The sequence below is a fragment of the Myotis daubentonii genome, chromosome 3 (assembly GCF_963259705.1).
Source record: "Myotis daubentonii chromosome 3, mMyoDau2.1, whole genome shotgun sequence".
NCBI classification, from domain to species: Eukaryota; Metazoa; Chordata; class Mammalia; order Chiroptera; family Vespertilionidae; genus Myotis; species Myotis daubentonii.
Genome location: NC_081842.1, coordinates 5,420,665 through 5,442,086, shown reverse-complemented (window position 1 = coordinate 5,442,086; position 21,422 = coordinate 5,420,665). Strand labels below are relative to the sequence as shown.

Sequence of the window (21,422 nt, the reverse complement as noted above, 5' to 3'; positions counted from 1 at the left end):
TTAATTTGTGATATCTTAACATTTTCTTTCTGTCATATCACTCTAGGTTTTTTGAAATATATTCTTTGTTTAAAAAGAGGCCAAAACATGTCCAAAAATACTACCTTGGAAACCCCATAAATAAATACTGCAGTGTGAGGAACCCTCCGCTCCAACACACAGCCGATCTTCCTACATCTTAGGCAAGGTGGATAAAGAGTGGCAGGTATGAGTTCATTCGTCTTAAACTTTCTAGCATGTGTTCATTGTTTTGTCTGCCTTGTTGCAAAAGCAGGACTGAAGACAACTGAATGTAGTATTCAGAATGACCCAGATGTATTTCTTGACCTTGAACATTCTTATTTCTAATTCTGTAATTAAATGAACATGCTATACAACTTTATTATTGTCACATGTAGTTACTCCTTCACCATGGCGTGTTCCAGAAAAGCATGATCAACTGGATCACATTTTTTAAATTTAGAACAGTGTTTTCATTGTTGTTGTTTTGTTTTGTTTTGTTTTAGAATTTTTTTAATTTTTTAAAATATAGTTTTATTGATTTCAGAGAGGAAGGGATAGAAACATCAATCATGAATGAGAATCATTGATTGGCTGCCTCCTGCATGCCCCATACTGGGGATCAAGCCTACAGCCCAGGCATGTGCCCTTGACCAGAATCAAATCCGGGACCTTTCAGTCCACAGGCCAATGCTCTGTCCACTGAGCCAAACCGGCTGGGGCATCGTTGTTGTTGTTTTTATTAAATTTATTGGGGTGAGACTGGTTATAGGATCATATAAGTTCCAAGTGTGCATTTCTGTGATACATGATCTGTATATTGCATTGTGTGCCAACACCCACAGTCCCAGCATCTTCCATCCCCATATATTTGGCCCCCTTTTCCCTTTACTACCCTCCCCACCTGCTTTTTAATTGTGGGTTGTATTTCTGAGTCATAACAGTAAAGAAACTACTATAAACCCTATAATGATAGAGACATAGTGAAATTATGCCTCCGGTGCAGTACAACGGGCAGTGTTATACCGGAAACACTGACGGTTCAAAGTATAAATGCTGTCAAACCTGAACTATATGCTACCATAAGTTTCATGTATCAAAATCTATTGTGCTAACTATAACAAGCATTACACGATTACTAACTTTGCCTGTTTTCAAATCCTTGAAGGCAAAAGTTTGTGCCCAGCAGACACTAAATAAATGTTCTTTGACTAAACTTTTAATTAATTATTCAGTTCATTAAGAAGAACATGAGGTAGTTGGCCTAGGACCTGGATTTTTTCAATAGTGCACCACATAATCAGAAATCCATATATGTTTTTACTGATAACAGTGGTGAAGTATAGCCTATTTATATTAATACGAAGACAATCTAAAACAATGTAATCAACTTAAAAGTGTAGTTACAGGTCTGGTACTAATAATCGATCAATTTTTATCACATCAATGAGAAAACTGATATTTAACAGATAGAATCTTCCAGAGAGCTGCTTCCCCCCACCCCCATGTTTGATCAATGCTTATTGAACTAAGACAGCAGGATGCCATTCGAAACTGTTAGCCCTTTGTGAGCGTGTGACGCAGAGGGAATCTAAAACAATGGAGGTGGTACAGCCACATCCTCAAATCGCAGTGTTCTGCTTTAGGCAGGGAGGAGATCACCCCTCCACCTAACCTGCTTATCGTCTCGCTGTTCCCATCACATCAGATTCAGAGTGCGTTATACCGATTAATCTAAAAGGTTAAGGGATAAGAGGGTATTTTCTATATAGTCTAAGATTTTGAACTCTAGACTAGAGGTAAAATAATGGAGGCTGAATCGCATGCAGTTCCCATAGGCTTACTGCAGGTTTTCACAGACTCTGACATTTTAAGGTTGTAGTAATAAATGTGTTGAGCCCGATTATGTCCATTTTGGGTCAAGCAGTGTGGCACAGTGAAAAGAACTTTAAAGGCAGACAGACCTGGATTCTAAACTCAGTGCTTCCACTCACCAGCTTAGTGACCTTGGACAAGTTACTTAACCGTTCTGAGCTTTAATTTGCTCATCTGTAAAATAGGGTTAATGATGCCAGTTTCTCAGCAATACCATCATACTTAAGTTAATATATGCAAGCGCCTACCTCCGTAGTTGGCACACAGTAGGTGGTGGTATGATCACCATTCAGGCATTTACAATAGTGGTTGGGTGGCAGCACCACGCTAGGCCTGAAGCTACAACCGGAACAAGACAGAGTCTGTCGCCCTAGCTGGTTTGGCTTAGTGGATAGAGTGTAGGCCTGCAGACAGAAGGGTCCCAAGTTCGATTCTGGCCAAGGGCTCATGCCTGGGTTGTGGACTTGATCCGCAGTAGGGGCATGCAGGAGGCAGCCAATCTATGATTTTCTCTCATCATTGATGTTTCTATCTCTCTCTCCCTCTCCTTTCCTCTCTGAAATCAATAAAAATATATTTAGCCGAAACCGGTTTGGCTCAGTGGATAGAGCGTCGGCCTGCGGACTGAAAGGTCCCAGGTTCGATTCCGGTCAAAGGCATGTACCTGGGTTGCGGGCACATCCCCAGTGGGGGATGTGCAGGAGGCGGCTGGTCGATGTTTCTCTCTCATCGATGTTTCTGACTCTCTATCTCTCTCCCTTCCTCTCTGTAAAAAATCAATAAAATATATTTTAAAATATATATATATATTATAAAAAAAAAAGACAGAGTCTGTCTTCAGGGCATTTCAGTCTAATGAGATTACCCAAGGAGTTGTTCCAGGTAAAATAAGTGATGGGAAACCGACCAACTCGCATCCATCACATGCAGACTCCAGTGGCGTACCTGAAAGTCCTGGTCTTGTCCCAGAATCACCCTTCCAGGAAGGGAGCCTACTGGGTATTGATTGCTGACTGTGTGACAAGTACAGGGATAGGTATTTTAGACTCATTTCCCCCTGTAACATTGGTGTTCTTACCTTTACAAATAGCCAAGATCACTTAGCTAAGGGACTGACCCAGATTCAAACCCAAGTTGGTCAGCCTGCAAATTGTCTGTCTCCTACTCTGTCACACACCCAGGTTGGTGGCAGCTGGACAGCCTGTGACTGTAACATGAAAAGCACCCTTGAAAGAAGCCTTTGTCCCACAGTGCCCAGGAGGCGATTTTTCAAAGGCGTGTTCTGAGCTGGGGGTGAAGAGGAGAGGTCAAAGTTTAGCTTGTGGCAGGGAGAACTGGTAAAAGCCAAATTATTCTTGTGGGTTAGTAACCATGTTCAGGCAATCTGGATTTGTCAAGATGCATGGGGAGGAAATTAGGAGCCAAGGTCATGAGTAAGAAGAGGAGGGAAGGAACAAGGACAGGCAAAACTCTAAGGCGGGGTGAGAAACGACCAGCCCGCGGGCCGTATAAGGCCCACAAATTCATTTGGTCTGGCCCTGCCAAGGCAACCATAGGTGGGACTCAAAATTCAATAAATCTAGGAGCTTTTTCATAGCAACATAAATTTATATTAAGTGGAGAGAGAGGAAGGGAAAGGGAGAGAGGACAACAGAGAGAAAAAAACATTGATTGGTTGCCTGCCGTATGTGCCCCAACTGGGGATCAAACCTGAAACCTGGGTATGTGCCCTAACCGGGAATTAAACCCCAATCCCTTGGTGCACAGGACAATGCTCCAACCAACTGAGCCACAGCAACCATGACTCATGATTGTTTTTTATCTTTTAAATATATTTATTTGAAGTCTACTGTACCATTCTTTAGTTCCCAAATAATATTTTTATTTTTTACATTGAAGAGTTAACTGTATAATAACTAGACAAACTTAGTTTGATTTTTTTCCCAAATCCATTATATATATATATATAGATTGATTTTTTACAGAGAGGAAGGGAGAGGGATAGAAAGTGAGAAACATCGATGAGAGAGAAACATCGATCAGCTGCCTCCTGCACACCCCCTACTGGGGATGTGCCCGCAACCAAGGCACATGCCCTTGACTGGAATCGAACCTGGGACCCTTCAGTCTGCAGGCCGACACTCTATCCACTGAGCCAAACCAGTTAGGGCCCAAATCCATTCTTTATAAAAGTTTGGATTTTGTACAGCTGAAAATATGGTTAGTTATTTGCTAAACAAATGTAAATTTCCCACTCAGTGCATTTTCTTCAAAAGGATTCCGATCCCTGGATGATCTTCTTATGCAAATCAGCATTTTTTTTTATTGCCTCTTCTGTCATCATGTAGAATATAATCAGGGAAATGATGTTCGCGTTATAGTAGTCTAAGTAACACATAAAAAGGAATGCAAATTTCCTGAATTAAAATATAATTATGGATCAAGTAGATTAATTCTGATCTGTATCTTTAATCTTAAAAGTATGTGATTCATCATTAGTAAAGAAAAGTGTATACATTTGGGCAAATGTGCCTGGGTTTCGTAAGCGTTGCATTTTATATGAGCCTTCCAGACCGAGCAAATGCAATCACTTTCTTCAGTTCTGAGCAAGGCAAAAAAAAAACAACAACAAAAAACCCAACAAGCAGAAAGGCTTGGAGAGCAAGAGTACAATTCACTAATCGGTAAACTGTTGACATTGCTTCTATCTGGTAGGAACTTTATCTTATATTACCTGTGAATATAATTTCACCAAAGTCTGGTCTCAGGGTTCTTATAGTTTATGTAGAAAATTATAAAAACCAAACTGAAATGGTTCCAGAAAATATTTCAGAAATCTTACTTATCCATTACTCGAGGCCCAGTGCACAAATTGGTGCATGGGTGGGGTCCGGCCGGCCCACCATAATGGGGTCCCATTAGGCTGGGCTGGCAGCGGGGAGGGGCTGTGGGTGGTTGGCAGCCGGCCCTGCCCCCGATTGAGGTGTTGGGGGCCAATTGGGGCCTGGATCCGACTGGATCGGTCGTTCTGGTCATTCTGCCATTCCGGTTGCTGGGCTTTTATAGAGAGAGATAGTTCAATGTAATAACACACAGGTCCATTTTAATGTCAATGGCTATGGATCCCAAAGCCCCTTTCTTCCATCAGGTGTGCTATGTCTTTGGCTGGCGCAGCAGGCAACCATGGCGATGAGCACTTCCCCGCCGTGGCCCTGGGAAGCAGCCAGCTACCCAAGGAGCCCAGGGGCAGCCCCAGCCCGGCCGACCTTCCCGGGGACGGCAACGCCTCCGATAAGAGCGTGGACTACAGCCGATCTCAGTGCTCCTGCAGCTTAATTTCTTACTATGATTACTCAGAAGACTTTCTCTCTGAACGTTCAGAAACAGCCGCTAATGGAAACTATTTAGAGAAGCCTGTGATAAAGGAAAAAAAGGAGAAGAAAAACTACGTTTCTGAACTCTTCCAACCTAAAGGTAAGCAAAATGTCCCAACCGAGACCCAAGGTCTGCTCACACTGACATTATTTAAGGCACGAATATTTGACGTGGCCACATTCACTTTTATTACCTTTTCATATTGTCAACATGTATTATAAGTGAAGTTTTTACGGAAGGAGCTTGGAAGTAGAGAAATGAAGAATAGTTACGAAGGGCTGTGCTTTGCTGGTTACTTTCCCCGCGAGCAGGGTGGGCTGTACTTGGTGCAGTACTTGCAGACTTGGGATTTAGTCTACTTTCACAGATGACTTATTTTTAAATTCACTTTTTGTATTCAGAAGAAGAAACCAGCCAAAAATGGTCATACCCTCAATAGATGTTTGATGACAAAAGAAAAAAAAAGAATAATTACAGAATAACCGAGAGTTGGGTTGAAAAGGTCGTGCCAGCCCTCTGCACGCTTACCTGCTGGAGCCCAGTGAGGCTGGTTCCCCTTCTAGTTAACAGGTGGCCTTGTTACAGAGCACCACGGTGCGTGGATGTCAGTGGCTTCTTGCCTTACATCTCAGCTGGAAAATTATGGTGTGAATCACCAATGAAATACCAATTCCTGTCTCAACAGCCCGAAAAGATGTTCTCCAACTCTGGTGAGGCATATGGCAAAGATAATCTTTTGAAACAGAGATGGCAAAAGGCTGTTGATTATGTCATTTCCTTGTGGATTTTAGAAGTGCCAACACCTTCAACTCCTAACTGTCTAAATTGGAATTAGCCCCGTGATGGCCTGGCCCCCTCACTCCCTGCCTCCCTGCCCAGACTGCAATCACTCCCTCCCACTGCAGGCAATCCTGGGCTTACAAAGATTGTTTATGCAAGAAAGCCAGCACTTTTCCGCTGTGACCATGAGAACTGCCCTGAGTCAACAGGTGGAAAGCACAGCCTGGAAGTGTGGGGCACGCCTGTCACATTTACCCAATAGCTGTCACCACAGCCTGACTAGGACTCTGTGCCATGTCTGTGTCGTCTAGAATCTCCAGCTCCCCCTCTTCCTAGCTCGAGAGCAGGGGCTCCTACCCTAAGACCCTTGCCTGTGAACCCCATGAACTTCTATGCAGAGTTCCGTTTGTGAACTCTTCTAGGGAGAAGGGACCACAGCTTTCAGCAGATTCTCAGGAGGTTAGAAGCCCCTTTTCTAGAAGGTGGGAGTCCCAGACCCGCTGGGAAGGCCTGGGGCAGAGGACGGAGAGCCCAGCACCTCCCTCACAGTGGGACTCGGGCATTGGGACGCGGTTATCACACCAGAACATGCATCGCAGTCAGCTTCCACGGTTACACGATCCCTTAACTGCATTGGACACTTAGGAAGCTCTGATAACCAAACACTTTTCATATGTTTGGCACCAAAACTACTTTAGCAACAAAAACTTGATTTGGGCTGTGGCCAGGTAGCTCAGTTGGTTAGAGCATCATCCTGATACGCCAAGGTTGCAGGTTTGATCCTCAGTCATGGCACATACAAGAACCAAACAGTGAATATATAAATAAGTGGAACAACAAAATCAATGTCTCTCTCTCTCTCTCTCTCTCTCTCTCTCTCTCTCTCTCTCTCTCAAAATCAATCAATAAAATTTTTTTAGGTTTGTAGTGGATTTTCACATATATTATACACATGAAGTATATGTGAAATTTACGTGTTTTATAATATATTTTTAATTGATTTCAAAGAGGAAGGGAGGGAGAGGGAAAGAGAGATAGAAACATCACTGATGAGGAAGAACCATTGATTAGCTGCCTTCTGCACACCCCACACTGGGGATCAAGCCCACAACCCAGCCATGTGCCCTGACCAGGAATCAAACCATGACTTCCTGGTTCATGGGTGGACATTCAACCACTGAACCAGGCCGGCTGGGCATGAAATTTATGTTAAAAAAACAAACCTGATTTGAACTGACATGAGACTGATCTTTGTCTACGGCCATACCACCCTGAACGCGCCCGATCTCGTCTGATCTCGGAAGCTAAGCAGGGTCGGGCCTGGTTAGTACTTGGATGGGAGACTGATCTTTATTTCACTTAGTGTGGATAGTTAAATCTATTTCACCTAAAAATATTATTTGATTAAAGTATGCTGTCCCCAACCCTACTAGGATGGAAGCACTGTGGAAAATACCATACATGCACCTTAAAAAACAAGACCCCCAAGTTCAGAAACACCATAGCCCCAAGGGCTATGACAAGGGACCATGGATCTATCTATTGCATTGTATATTGAGTCTACCCAGTGGCTCTCAACCTTCCTAATGCTGCGACCCTTTAATACAGTTTCTCATGTTGTGGTGACCCCCAACCATAAAATTATTTTTGTTGCTACTTCATAACTGTAATTTTGCTACTGTTATGAATCGTAATGTAAATATCTGATATGCAGGATGTATTTTCAGGGGTCGCGACCCACAGGTTGAGAACCGCTGGACTCTACACTTTTGTGGGACTGTGGGAAGGCTGTTAGCATTTGTAAAACTTTCTGTGAGAAATGAACTGCATTTTGAGTTCTAAGTACCTTATGATTTAACTATTTAAAACTGATTCTTCATTTATTTGTTCCACAGATATTTATTGTGTTTTGTGCAAGATACTTGTCCATAAACTGGGAGTAAGCTAAATTAATTCAGTCACCTGACAGTGCACTCAAATTCTGAAAGGCACTTTTGTGTATGAATACTCTGAAATTGTTTTAAATATTGGGTACATCTTTAACTCAAATTACATGCCCCTGAGGACCCTTGTACCAGTGCATCAGGAACTTAAAACACTTGTCGTCACATCAAACTTTGTCATAGAATGTTAAAGTGTTTCCTAGGTTTATCCTTGTATTCTTTTGTTCCCTTACAGCTCATATTTTGCAAGTATCTGCCAAAGAAATTTCAGCACCAAGTAATTGATATAATTCTAACCCAAAAGCTAAGAGGCTTAATGCTTTCGCCAGTGCAGCCCCTTCTCCGTGGATGGTCAGCATCTGCTCATCATTCTCATACATTGAGAGTCGATGGCTGACCTTCAGGGGCTGGAAACACTGGATTAGGAACCACCAATGGAGACCTGGGATTCACTAAAGAATAATAACATCAGAGATCATGTTCAAGTCCCAGCTTAGAAAAGCAAAGCTTATGGCAGAAAGATATTTCCTAGAGAAAAATTATAAGGATGAAATGAGGACTTCAGTTTGATAGGATTTTTGCTTTGGTCAAGTATTAAGAGATTTACCTAAACCAATGTAAATAATAGCAAGCAATATACTGTATATCTACAATTTAATTTTTAAAAATTGTATCTTTTGTAGAAAATGTACTTTCAGCACTCTTTCAGTTATACAGGGGAGGGCCAAAGTAGGTTTATAGTTGTTCCTATGGAAAATAATACAATAATTAATAAATAGTAATACAAGAATAACTGTGTTTCACGCACTCATGACTACAAACCTACTTTTGCCCACCCGTGTATTCTTCTCTGATGTGTTTGCTAATACAGTGCCAAAATATGTGATAGTCATTCAAAACATGGGAATACCGAAAAAGAACTTATTTCACTGCATTGCGATCGCCAGCACGCCTTTGGCCCTGTGGCCTGGTCAGGTGCAGGTGGAAGATGAAGGCATGGAGGCCCTCGCCCGCAGACTAACAGCGGGAACTGTGGAGACAGAAAGGGAAAGGGCCCTTCCTTTGACCCTCTTCTTACCCTGGTCCTTGGTGGAGGTGGGCATCTCTATCAAAGTGAAATATAGCGTTACCTGGAAGAGAGAGAACCTGGTGGAGGGCAGGCCCGCAGGAGTGATGGGAACATGGCTCAGGATAAGGAGCAGAACCAGACTGAGGGCGTGGAAGGCCTTGATGAGAGAACGAGACACTGAAACAAAGAGGAAGAGATCAGAGAGGCCAAGGGGCAACGGGGGTGGGGGTGGAAGACAGTGGCTCCTAGACAGGAGGGTACGGTGACCCGGGAAGGAGGAGGCTGGCACAGGAAAGCGTGAGTGGGGCACATTCTTGTAATGTTCGGAAGAGCACGTTGCCTTGTAAGTAATGTGATGAGCGCCTTTTTGGTTAACTATGGACTTAAATGTACATGTTTTTTGATGAATTAATTTGAGTGTTTTAGCTCAGTGGTTTAAAAATTAAGTATCCCAAGAGTAGTTTAATCATTAAGCTAAATCTGCCTTAATTGTGGGAAGTGGGATAGAAATTGTAAGTTTTACCCTTATTATGTGTAGGTTAGGATAATGAGGTATAAAAGCATTAAGGATCAAACCCTATTTTCATTTTCTACAGGCTTTATAGTTATATAAGTATGCATGATGTGTAAAATATGAAATTGTTCTCTACCACTCCAATGGCAAGTGATATATTTACCTTTCTGAAGCAAACTGGCTTATTCTCTCGGGCCCGCCCAGTAGGGTAGGCAAGAAATGTAATCTCAGGTGTGTTTGGGGAGTGGAGGGCATATGGAAGACCTTTCACAGACAAGAAGATTTTCAGAAGAGCCTCTGGTCCTTTATTTTTATCACTTATGTGTTCTTGTCCAAGCCCATGTGATTTTTTTTTTCTTGATTTCAGAGAGGAAGGGAGAGGGAGAGATAGAAACACCAATGATGAGAGAGAATCATTGATTGGCTGCCTCCTGCACGCCCCCTTCTGGGAATCAAGCCCGCAACCCCAGGAATGTGCCCTGACCAAGAACCAAACCAAGACCTCCTAGTTCATAAGCTGAGGCTTAACCACTGAGTCACACCAGTGGGGCCCATGTGATCTTTAGAAGGCTGACATCTCTTTTCAAAGCACCCAGGGCCTCTGTATACATCCTCACCTATGGCCTTGGCCAGGGCTGTGGGGTTAGTCCCCAGGCGCCCACTCATTCTGACTGCAAACCCTCCAGTCACTTGAATACATGTGAGACAGGGACACAAGCCTCCCTGCCCACGTGACCCACCACCCCTCACCCTTCTAGTCTCTGGGAACTCCCTCTCCTGTTCAGGGTCATGTCACCCAAGAGCTGGAAGACAGTACAAGTTGGAGATCAAGTTCAGTCATGGTGGGCATGGCATAGAACATGACACCGCCACTCACCCCTGTTTAAATCCAGCCTGATCCACATGGCCTGGGTTTAGGGTTCCCCTAGCCACTGTCCAGGCTATTCAGGTGGCCTCGACACAACCACAAGCACCTGCTCACTGCCCTTCTCGTTGGTGTCACAGACTCTGATCTGCTGTGCTTTCCAGTTTTCAGTGTACTCAAAAGCTGATTCCAAAATACTCAATATTCAACCACAGCCCTACTCAGTTGTCGCCAGTGGGAAAATAAATGCCATTGGCGGCACAGTTGTAAAGACAGTTCATCAATAATTGATGTATACAGACACTAACGGTGGTCAAATCCGTGTGGTCTTTCACAGCCAGGATTCAAATGTTGTATCCCCAGAAAGCACCGGCTGTTTCTTTTGGCTCATTGCTTCTATCCCAGGCCGAACCGCCTTTCCCAAACCAGCCATACTAAGCCATGTCTCAGAGGATGTGTCCACACGTGGCCACGAGCCTAAGGTTAGGACACCAGGGACCTTGGCCATGACATTCCCTCTCTCTCCAGGATGAGGACCAGATATTCTAGATTCTAGAATCCAGAATCAGTCTCTCTCAATACAGATATACTAATATGTACACATGCACACACATTTGTTTACATACACAGATGCACACATACATATATATATATACCTGTATACATATACATCATCCAGAAGAATATAGATATGAGGCAGTGATGTAGGCACACAGGCCTGGGGTCTGTCTCCCCACTTCCTTGTGCCCATTGACAAGTGACCTCGCTAAGCATCAGTTCATCGTTAAAACAGGATGACAATAAGTGATGTTGCACATACATTTGACAAACTCAGATTCAATTATGTGAGCTTGGGGCTTATAAGTTTGCTGTAACATTGTTTGGAAACATTTTGTTTTCAATAAACTCCTGAACACAAGCCCCCTGACTACTTTATTTAGTGCCCAGCCAAAGTAATGGAAGAAAAAGGGTCTTTGTTGGATGTATTGAAAAATTGCATATCTGTATATATTCTCTAAGCAGTGTGATGGTTTTTAAGTGGGTTTTTGAGCAGATGAGATATTCACATATTACACTGGGCTTCAGTGTTACACTCTAATTGCCCGATAAGATATTGTTAGAAGGATTACATCTGATCTGTATAAAACATTAGTTCAATGTCTGATATATGATAGCACTTAATAAATGTTATCTATTATCATGAGCTTTAGTTTAGCTTTATAAAAGATATAAGTACAGGTTTCAGAGTCAAAGAAGACCTGGCTTTCAATCCACTGTCACGTCGTGGTTATATAACCTTGGACAAACCACTAAAACAGTCTAGCTATAAAATAGACTATTACTGACCTTAAAGAACTGCGTTAAATGAGGTAGCTATATATAAAGTGCCTAGCCTAAGCATGGATATTCATTCAATGTTAATTCTTTCCCCTTCTAGCTCTCATGAATATGTACATCTGTGCAGGAGAGGGGGTTATACATATTTGCATACCTGCATATCTATATATATCTATATATCTATATATCTATATATCTATATATCTATAGATATAGATATAGATATAGATATAGATATAGATATAGATATAGATAGATATATAACTAGTAACTAATTGGATTATCTGCTTGACAGGTCATAAGGAAATCTCAGTTGAAAAAAAGCAGAAGTGGAATGCATCACTTTTAAGTTCTAAAATCAATATGATTACCCAGAAAAGAGATGCCATAACTCAGCGCGTGCTCTCAGCAAGGCTCCATAAGATTAAAGAATTGAAAAACGAATTAACTGATATACATCGTAAGATGGAAGCCACGGCCTTAGAAAACCAATTATTGAAACAGCTTGAGATTAGGCACTTGAAAGCTATAGGAAGATATGAGACTTCACAAAATAATGTGCCCCAGATTATGGCTAAACATCAGAATGAAGTTAAAAATTTAAGGCAGCTACTTAAGAAATCCAAAGAAAAGGAAAGACTTGTATCTCGGAAACTGAAAGAAACGGACAGCAAATTGCTGAAGACCAAAGACGCCTTGCAGGCCCTGCAGGCACTCTGTGAAGACAGGAGTCTTGCAGAGAGGGAGGAGCTGACCGAAAGACTGGCTGCCCTGACCGCCAAAATGGAGGCCAACGACAAGCAGATACAGGTCTGTATTTCGCGGCCTGGGCATGTGAAGGGTCCAGAATTAACACAGAAGGGTGTGCGTGCGTCCTCGCCCAAGTGCCTCCCTCTGCAGGCCTTCACACTGGTGCTGTGTCCACAGGGGCTGGGGCCAGGGGAGGGGGTGCTCAAAGGAAAGAGAAACCGCCCAGGTCTGGAAATTGCTCTTCTGTCACAGTGAGCAAGCACAGGCTCTTTTTTTTTTTTTTTTTTTTTTTTTTTTAGTTTAGTTTATTTTTTTTTAATTTCTTTATTGGTTAAGGTATTACAAATGTGTCCTCATCCCCCCCATTAACCCCCAACCTCCCCCCACCCCACCCCGCACTCATGCTCTCACCCCCCTGTTGTCCGTGTCCATTGGTTAGGCCTATATGCATGCATACAAGTCCTTCGGTTGATCTCTTCCCCTTACCCCACCCTCCCCTACTTTCCCTCTGGGGATTGATAGTCTGATCGCCGTTTCTCTGTCTTTGGATCTGTCCCTGTTCATCAGTCTATGTTGTTCTCTATATTCCACAAATGAGTGAGATCATGTGGCATTTGTCTTTCTCTGACTGGCTTATTTCACTTAGCATAATGCTCTCCAGTTCCATCCATGCTGTTGCAAAAGGCAAGAGTTCCTTCTTTTTTACCACAGCATAGTATTCCATTGTGTAGATGTACCACAGTTTTTTAATCCACTCATCTGCTGATGGGCACTTAGGCTGTTTCCAAATCTTAGCTATGGTGAATTGTGCTGCTATGAACATAGGGGTGCATATATCCTTTCTGATTGGTGTTTCTAGTTTCTTGGGATATAGTCCTAGAAGTGGGATCACTGGGTCAAATGGGAGTTCCATTTTTAGTTTTTTGAGGAAACTCCATACTGTTCTCCACAGTGGCTGAAAAAGGACGGTTCTCTTGTTAGGGGAGACTGTGTACGTACTGAAAAGATGGTGTGGTGTGTGTGGTGTGGGGTGGGGTGGGGTGGTGTGGCTGGTGTGGTGTGTGTGGTGTGGCTGGTGTGTGTGTGGTGTGTGTGGTGTGGGATGGGGTGGCTGGTGTGGTGTGTGTGGTGTGGCTGGTGTGTGTGTGGTGTGGGGTGGGGTGGGGTGGCTGGTGTGGTGTGGTGTGGTGTGGTGTGGTGTGGTGTGGTGTGTGTGGTGTGGCTGGTATGGTATGTGTGGTGTGGGGTGGGGTGGTGTGGTGTGGCTGGTGTGGTATGTGTGGTGTGGGGTGGGGTGGTGTGGTGTGGCTGGTGTGGTGTGGCTGGTGTGTGTGTGGTGTGGGGTGGGGTGGGGTGGTGTGGTGTGGCTGGTGTGGTGTGTGTGGTGTGGGGTGGCTGGTGTGGTGTGTGTGGTGTGGGGTGGGGTGGTGTGGTGTGTGGTGTGGTGTATGTGGGGTGGGGTGGGGTGGCTGGTGTGGTGTGGTGTGGCTGGTATGGTATGTGTGGTGTGGGGTGGGGTGGGGTGGTGTGTGGTGTGGCTGGTGTGTGTGTGGTGTGGGGTGGCTGGTGTGGGGTGTGTGGTGTGGGGTGGGGTGGTGTGTGTGGTGTGGGGTGGGGTGGTGTGTGTGGTGTGGCTGGTGTGTGTGTGGTGTGGTGTTGCTGGTGTGGTGTGTGTGGTGTGGCTGGTGTGTGTGTGGTGTGGGGTGGGGTGGGGTGGTGTGGTGTGGCTGGTGTGGTGTGTGTGGTGTGGTGTGGTGTGGCTGGTATGGTGTGTGTGGTGTGGGGTGGGGTGGGGTGGTGTGGGGTGGGGTAGGGTGGTGTGTGTGGTGTGGCTGGTGTGGTGTGGTGTGTGTGGTGTGGGGTGGGGTGGCTGGTGTGGTGTGTGTGGTGTGGCTGGTGTGTGTGTGGTGTGGGGTGGGGTGGGGTGGCTGGTGTGGTGTGGGGTGGGGTGGGGTGGTGTGGGGTGGGGTAGGGTGGTGTGTGTGGTGTGGCTGGTGTGGTGTGGCTGGTGTGTGTGTGGTGTGTGTGGTGTGGGGTGGGGTGGCTGGTGTGGTGTGTGTGGTGTGGCTGGTGTGTGTGTGGTGTGGGGTGGGGTGGGGTGGCTGGTGTGGTGTGGGGTGGGGTGGGGTGGTGTGGGGTGGGGTAGGGTGGTGTGTGTGGTGTGGCTGGTGTGGTGTGGTGTGTGTTGTGTGGCTGGTGTGTGTGTGGTGTGTGTGGTGTGGGGTGGGGTGGCTGGTGTGGTGTGTGTGGTGTGGCTGGTGTGTGTGTGGTGTGGGGTGGGGTGGGGTGGCTGGTGTGGTGTGGTGTGGTGTGGTGTGGTGTGGTGTGGCTGGTATGGTATGTGTGGTGTGGGGTGGGGTGGTGTGGTGTGGCTGGTGTGGTGTGGCTGGTGTGTGTGTGGTGTGGTGTGGGGTGGGGTGGTGTGTGTGGTGTGGGGTGGGGTGGGGTGGGGTGGTGTGGGGTGGGGTAGGGTGGTGTGTGTGGTGTGGCTGGTGTGGTGTGGCTGGTGTGGTGTGGCTGGTGTGTGTGTGGTGTGGTGTGTGGGGTGGGGTGAGGTGGCTGGTGTGGTGTGGTGTGGTGTGGTGTGGCTGGTATGATGTGTGTGGGGTGGGGTGGGGTGGGGTTGTGTGTGGTGTGTGTGGTGTGGCTTGTGTGGTGTGGTGTGCAACTGTCTTCGAAAGCAACCCTCTACTTCAAGCTCTTTATGAAAAGGCTACTTCCCTGAAGACCTCACAGCGCGTGTCTTCATTCCCTTCCCCTGACTGCTCCCTCATCCGTTTGTCCAGTCACTACACATAGACATTTTGGAATTTTAGAAATGGAACTTTTCCCAGATGCTACTCCTGCGAGCACAGAGGGAAAAAGAGCTAAAGCAATTGAAGAAATTAATGGGTCGGTTTCCCTGATGATGTGTGGCTTCCAGAGCTGGGGATCCCATTGAAGGGATGAGTGGGGAGAGCACCTGGATGACATTGAGCATAAACATAAATGGAATTGATTTACTGTTTAATTCCTTAATATGTGATGATGAGAGATAAGTATTTTTTACAATCTTGAGATAATTAGAAAATATCAATTCGTTTCAGTCCGCTTTTTGAATCTGTTATTTCTCCTTTGGTAAAATCCTCCTCTATTTCAAAGAGAATTTTCTCACCTACAGTGGATATGTGAGCTACAGAAAATAATGAGCCACCTCGTTACACTCGTGCAAGTAGGAGACCGAAGTTCTCTCATGTGGCTGTTAGGCAACATTAGGTCCATCTCAGCACGTGTCTGTCGTGTAAAAGTAACTGTATTTTTATCTCATCTACATATCTTTACATCTGCATGTTTTTATATCAATAAACAAAACAAGAATTCAAGAAGTAGTTGAGTATTTTCCTATCAGAAGCACTTGGTTACATGGGAAATTCCGTTTGGTTGTAGGGCACTTTGTGGGTGGGGGGGAGGTTTGTGGGCCAAAACACGCAGGTATTTTTAGTGTTAATATTTTAGGGAGTGAGGGTTTTAGTGCTTATATCACCCTTTTACATACCATACTTCCCACTTTCCTTTAATGAGAAAGTCTTAATGTTTTCACGGGGGAAACCATACTTTATGAAAAAAAAAAGAAAGAAAGAAAAGGCCTTTGGCCACGCCTCTGTCAGAGTCCAGACCAAACATCTCCAGTGACAGAGTTCCCGTCCCGGGAGGTGAGCTGCAGCAGCGAGTCCTGAGCTGGCGTGGCCGTGGCCGTGCTCCGCGGCCGCTTCCTGTCTGCGTGGGGCCCGTGAGACCAGGAGCCCTGCTGTCCCAGGCAGCAGGACCGCGGGCCACCAGGGGCTCCATGGGGCTGGGCGACTTCAGGAAGAGAGGCTGAGAGGCTTTTAAAGAAGCCAGCAGGTCCTCGAATGACCTTGTTTCATTCGGCGTCATGTCATTATAGCATCAGGGAGGAAAAACACATCGATTCCTGGCCAGGGCCTGTCCCTGAGGAGCTGGCCTTGGCACCCCACGTCTGCGCAGGTTTGCCCCGGGACTCCGGTTTCCTCCCACAGTCCAGAGGCGTGCACGTGTGGGGCAGCAGCGTGTCTGCCTTGTCCCAGCGTGAGGGGCTGCGGGTGGGAGTGTGCCTGTGCTGCAGGGTGTCTGGTCCAGGGGGGTCCTGCCTGGCGCCCTGAGCTGCCAGGAGAGGCTCCGGCCACCCACAGCCCTGAGCTGGAATCTGCAGGTTGGAAAGAATTAGCTTGCTTTTATTCATCTGTCTTAAATGTATGAAGAGCTCGCCTTTATTTCCGTGTTAAATATCAGAATGTTCCAGGTCTTTATTTAGAGGTTTGGTGATTTTTATGACAGAAATATGCCATAGGAACTTAATCTAATTTATACCCATCAGCCCACGGTAGCATTGGTTTTGTTATACATCGTTCACTTAAAGTCCATTTCCAAGAACCTGCTGACCACGCTAGGTGAGGACTTAGCAGGGCGTTAGCAGAATACTTCACATAACAGACCTACTTGGGCTTAAAGTGTGACAGTGATTATATCTATTGATTTTCAGAACCTGTTCAAAAAAATGTTTATCAAATTCCAGAATGTAAAAAACATTCAGCTCAAAACATATTCTCTAGAGTCGTGCTCAGGATTTTGTCTCTTTGTGGTTCTCCTTAGTTCTAGAAAATGTCCCCTATACAAGCCATCACTAGTATTGTATTAAACATTTGCACCTCTCCTAAGTGTCATGAGTCCATTAAAGTCAGAGGTTTTGATAAAACCGCGCTGGTTACGAGCATTGAAACATGCGCTGTTTCCAGAACTTGGAGAAGCAGCTGCGGTTGAACAACAAAGCCTTCAGCCGGCAGCTGGCCATCGAGAACCAGAAGACGCTGGCCACCCAGACCGCCAAGGAGACTCTGCAGACGGAAGTCAAACTCCTCCAGCAAAAACTGAAGGTACTGCTTTCAAGCCAAACGCAACCACGTGGGTGGCATTCTGCTTCCCAATCGTCAGGGCTCCTCTTCCCTACAAAGAGTCAACAAGCATTCCGTGAGCGTTCCGAGATCCGGGTTTTCTTTCTTATTGTTTCTCTGGATTAACCAAGGGAACACACCCACACAGGTATCCGCCTTGTGTTCTGACCCTGTGGCCTTCCACTCTGGGCCCGCTCTGTGGTGGGCACCGGCTTAAACCTTGGTGCCAAGCGTGAAGGAGGAAGGTCCTTCATGTTCCTTCCTTTTGACCCGGCCATCCTGCACCTGTCAGTCAGCAGCTCTTGACCTGCCTCTTCCTTTTCTCCGCTGCTGACGTACATGCTGACCCTCAAATAAAAGATAGAACCGCGTTTTCCAGATAAGCAAAACTGGCCCCTCTAAACATCAAGATCTTTTTTGTCTCTTTTCACTCCCCATCTCTGGGCCCTTTCTTCCTGGGCTTTCCTCCCTAATCAGACGTGGGAGACACCCTTAATCCACAGGCCCGCCTCAGTGGTCCTGATTCTAACAGGCGTGCCTCTTGCTGTATGTGTAAGAAGCAGTGTTCAGCATTTCATTGAGTCTTTTTTTTCCTCAACAAGCCAGGATTTCAAACCTTTTATTTTTCTGAGACTTTTAAAAGAATATTGGGATTCAAAGCTACCGAGCACTCCAAATATGGATAGTGTGACTGAGGATTGAATTTTTTAGTTTAGTTTAGTTTAGTGTAATTGGTTTATTTTTATTTTTCAATTACGGTTTACTTTCAATATTATTATTGGATGCAGGTGTACAACATAGTGGTTAGACACCCACACACTTTACAAAGTGTTCCCCCAATATTTCCAGTACCCACTTGGCACCATGCAATGTTATTGACTATATTTTCTGTTGTACCTTATGCCCCCATGACTGTTTTGTAACTACTAATCTGTACTTCTCAGTCCTTTCACCCAGTCCTCCCATTCCCTTCCCCTCTGTGTCTATATGAGTCTGTTTCTATTTTGTTTGTTTGTTTATATTCTTTCAATTTTACATATAAGTGAAATCTATGGTACTTGTCACTTAACATAATACCCTTTAGGTCCATCCATGTGACACAAATGGTAAGATTTCATTTTTTTTATGTTTTTAAATTAGTTTAAATCAGTTTAATTAGTTTAGATGGCTAGTGGCCACTATATTGCGCCATGCAAAAGAATAAGAAACATAGGGAATGGAAACAAGTGAAAGAAGGTAGCTCAGAAATTTTTCAAAAACATTGTCCCATCATAATAATAATATGTCACTCTGTTAAAAAGTGGGTTTTTTTATGTCAGGAATGATATGTAATGCTATAGCCCCGTGGTCAGCAAACTGCGGCCCGCGAGCCACATGCAGCTCTTTGGCCCCTTGAGTGTGGCTCTTCCTAAGCCTTAGGAGAACCCTAATTAAGTTAATAACAATGTACCTACCTATATAGTTTAAGGTTAAAAAATTTGGCTCGCAAAAGAAATTTCAATCGTTGTACTGTTGATATTTGGCTCTGTTGACTAATGAGTTTGCCGACCACTGCTATAGCCTATTTCTATTTCTGCTAGAAATACAGATTTTATTCAAAGAATTCTGAACTTGCCCTGGCCAGTGTGGCTCAGTTGGTTGGAGCATTGTCCCGTGCACCAGAAGGTCACCGGTTCAATTCCCAGTCAGGGCACATGCCTAGATTGAGGTTTGATCCCCGTTGGGGCAAATATGGAGGCTACAGATTGATGTCTCTCTCTCACATTGATGTTTCTCTCTCTCTCTTCCTTCCTCTCTAAAATCAATAAAAATATAATAAAAAGTAAAAAACATATGCTCTAAACAAAAGAAAATACTGAACTCAAATCAAATTGTTTTTTAGAAGAAATCCAGGTTGATAAAAAAAACAAATACTTATAGAAAAATTGATTTTGTGGCTCTTTTTAGGAGAAAGATCGAGAGCTTGACATTAAAAACATCTATACTAATCGGATAGCGAAAAATTTACATGTCAAAGAAGATTATCCAATAGGTATGTTTTAACTATTTTTCCTCAAAATCTATTCTTAAGTATCTAGTCAGATTTTCCTTATATCACCAAAATAATAGATGTTTAAAAAATCATTTTATTAGGCATTGAAACACATCTTGTGACTCTAGGAAAATAATAAAACTGTGCTATGGTTGCAACAACTAGAAAAGAATAGCAATTTGTTCCTGTCTTCCCACCCTCTGCTCAGTCCTGCATGTTACTTCAGGTGGAGTGAAAGGAGGATTTTGCAGCTTGAAGCAAAGTGGCTGCCAAATGTTGAACTTGTTAAGAATATCTATTTGCCAGAGTGTGGATTTAAAACTCAACTTTAGCCTGGCCGGTATGCTCAATGGTTGAGCATTGGCCTATGAACCACAGTTCAATTCCTGGTCAGGGCACATGCCAGGGTTGCAGGCTCAGTCCCCAGTGTGGGGTGTGCAGGAGGCAGCCAATCAATGATTCTCTGTCATCATTGATGTTTCTATCTCTCCCTGCCTCTTCCTTCCTCTCTGAAATCAATAAAAATATATTTTAAAAATAAATAATCCTGCCCTGATCTGTTTGGCTCAGTGGATAGAGTGTCGGCCTGTGGACTGAAGGGTCCTGGGTTCAGTTCTGGTCAAGGGCATGTACCTTGGTTGTGGGCACATCCCCAGTAGGGGCAGGAGGCAGCTGATCAATGTTTCTCTCTCATCGATGTTTCGAACTCTCTATCCCTCTCCCTTCCTCTCTGTAAAAAAATCAATAAAATATATTTTAAATAAATAATCTTATGTAATAAAGGGGTAATATGCAAATTGACTATCACGCCCTTGCACAAGCTGTCCACCCCCATGTCGTCACAAGATGGCCACCACAAATGGCTGGCAGGGCAGGGCAGTTGTGGGCAATCAAGCCAGCAGGAGAGGGCAGTTGGGGGCAATCGGGCCTGCAGGGGAGGGCAGTTGGAGGTGACCAGGCTGGCAGGGGAGGGCAGTTGGGAGGGATCAGGCCTGCAGGGGAGGGCAGTTAGGGGCAGCCAGGCTGGCAGGGGAGGGCAGTTAGGGGCAACCAGGACGGCAGGGGAGGGCAGTTGTGGGGGGACCAGGCCTGCAAGAGAGGGCAGTTGGGGGCAACTGGGCCAGCAGGGGAGCAGTTAGGTATCAATCAGGCCGGCAGGGAAGTGGTTAAGGGGTGATCAGGTTGGCAGGCAGAAGAGGTTAGGGGCAATCAGGCAGGCAGGTAGGCAAGCGGTTGGGAGACAGCAGTCCTGGATTGTGAGAGGAATGTCCAACTGCTGGTTGGACATCCCCCGAGGGGTCCCAGATTGGAGAGGGTACAGGCTGGGCTGAGGGACACTTCCCCCCACCCAGTGCATGAATTTCATGCACCGGGCCTCTAGTAAATAAATAAATAAAAATCAACTTTATCCCTGGCCAGTGCAGCTCAGTTGGTCGGGCATTATCCAGTGCATTGAAAAGGTGCTGGTTCGATTCCCGATCAGGACACAGGCCCGGGTCCCCGGCTCAATCCCTGGTACAGGTTATGCAGGAGGCAGCTAATAGAAGTTCTGCTATCACATGATGTTTCTCTCTCTCTCTCTCTCCCACTTCCTTTCTCTCTCTAAAAATCAATTAAAAATCATCTAAAGAATAAATAAATTTTAAAAAATAAAAATCAACTTTATTTCATTACAGTTTACCTCACTAAAATGCCCCATTTTAAGAGTGCAATTCAGTGGGTTTTGACAAATGCACGTTGATCCCCATGTAACCACCACCACAGCAAAACATGGAGCAGTTCCCTCTCCTGGGGAGGTTCCCTGGTGCCCACTTTGCGCCCAGTGGTCCCCCACCCCTGGCTGAGGCCTCCACTCAGTCCCTTCTGTCACACAGCGTAGTTTGCCTGTTCTAGAGCTTCATACAAACGGGGTCAGAGTGGCTACTCTTTTGT

General features: G+C 45.1%; 1 protein-coding gene across 4 annotated transcripts in view; it reads left to right on the top strand.

The window, feature by feature from the left end:
* Positions 1 to 21,422, top strand: part of LCA5L (lebercilin LCA5 like) — a 35,102-nt gene that overhangs the window by 8,852 nt on the left and 4,828 nt on the right. For 2 of the 4 annotated variants that reach the window (XR_009451748.1, XM_059686477.1), the window contains exons 2-5: positions 47 to 205; positions 5,024 to 5,349; positions 12,055 to 12,569; positions 17,303 to 17,440. Coding sequence is in view for 3 of the 4 variants with exons in the window: in XM_059686477.1 (XP_059542460.1) it covers positions 5,031 to 5,349; positions 12,055 to 12,569; positions 17,303 to 17,440 (972 nt within the window). In the remaining variant the exon portion in view is untranslated. Of the gene's footprint in view, positions 1 to 46; positions 206 to 5,023; positions 5,350 to 5,813; positions 5,961 to 12,054; positions 12,570 to 17,302; positions 17,441 to 19,405; positions 19,491 to 21,422 lie in introns of all 4 variants that reach the window. The other 2 variants (XM_059686478.1, XM_059686475.1) reach the window with 2 other exon arrangements.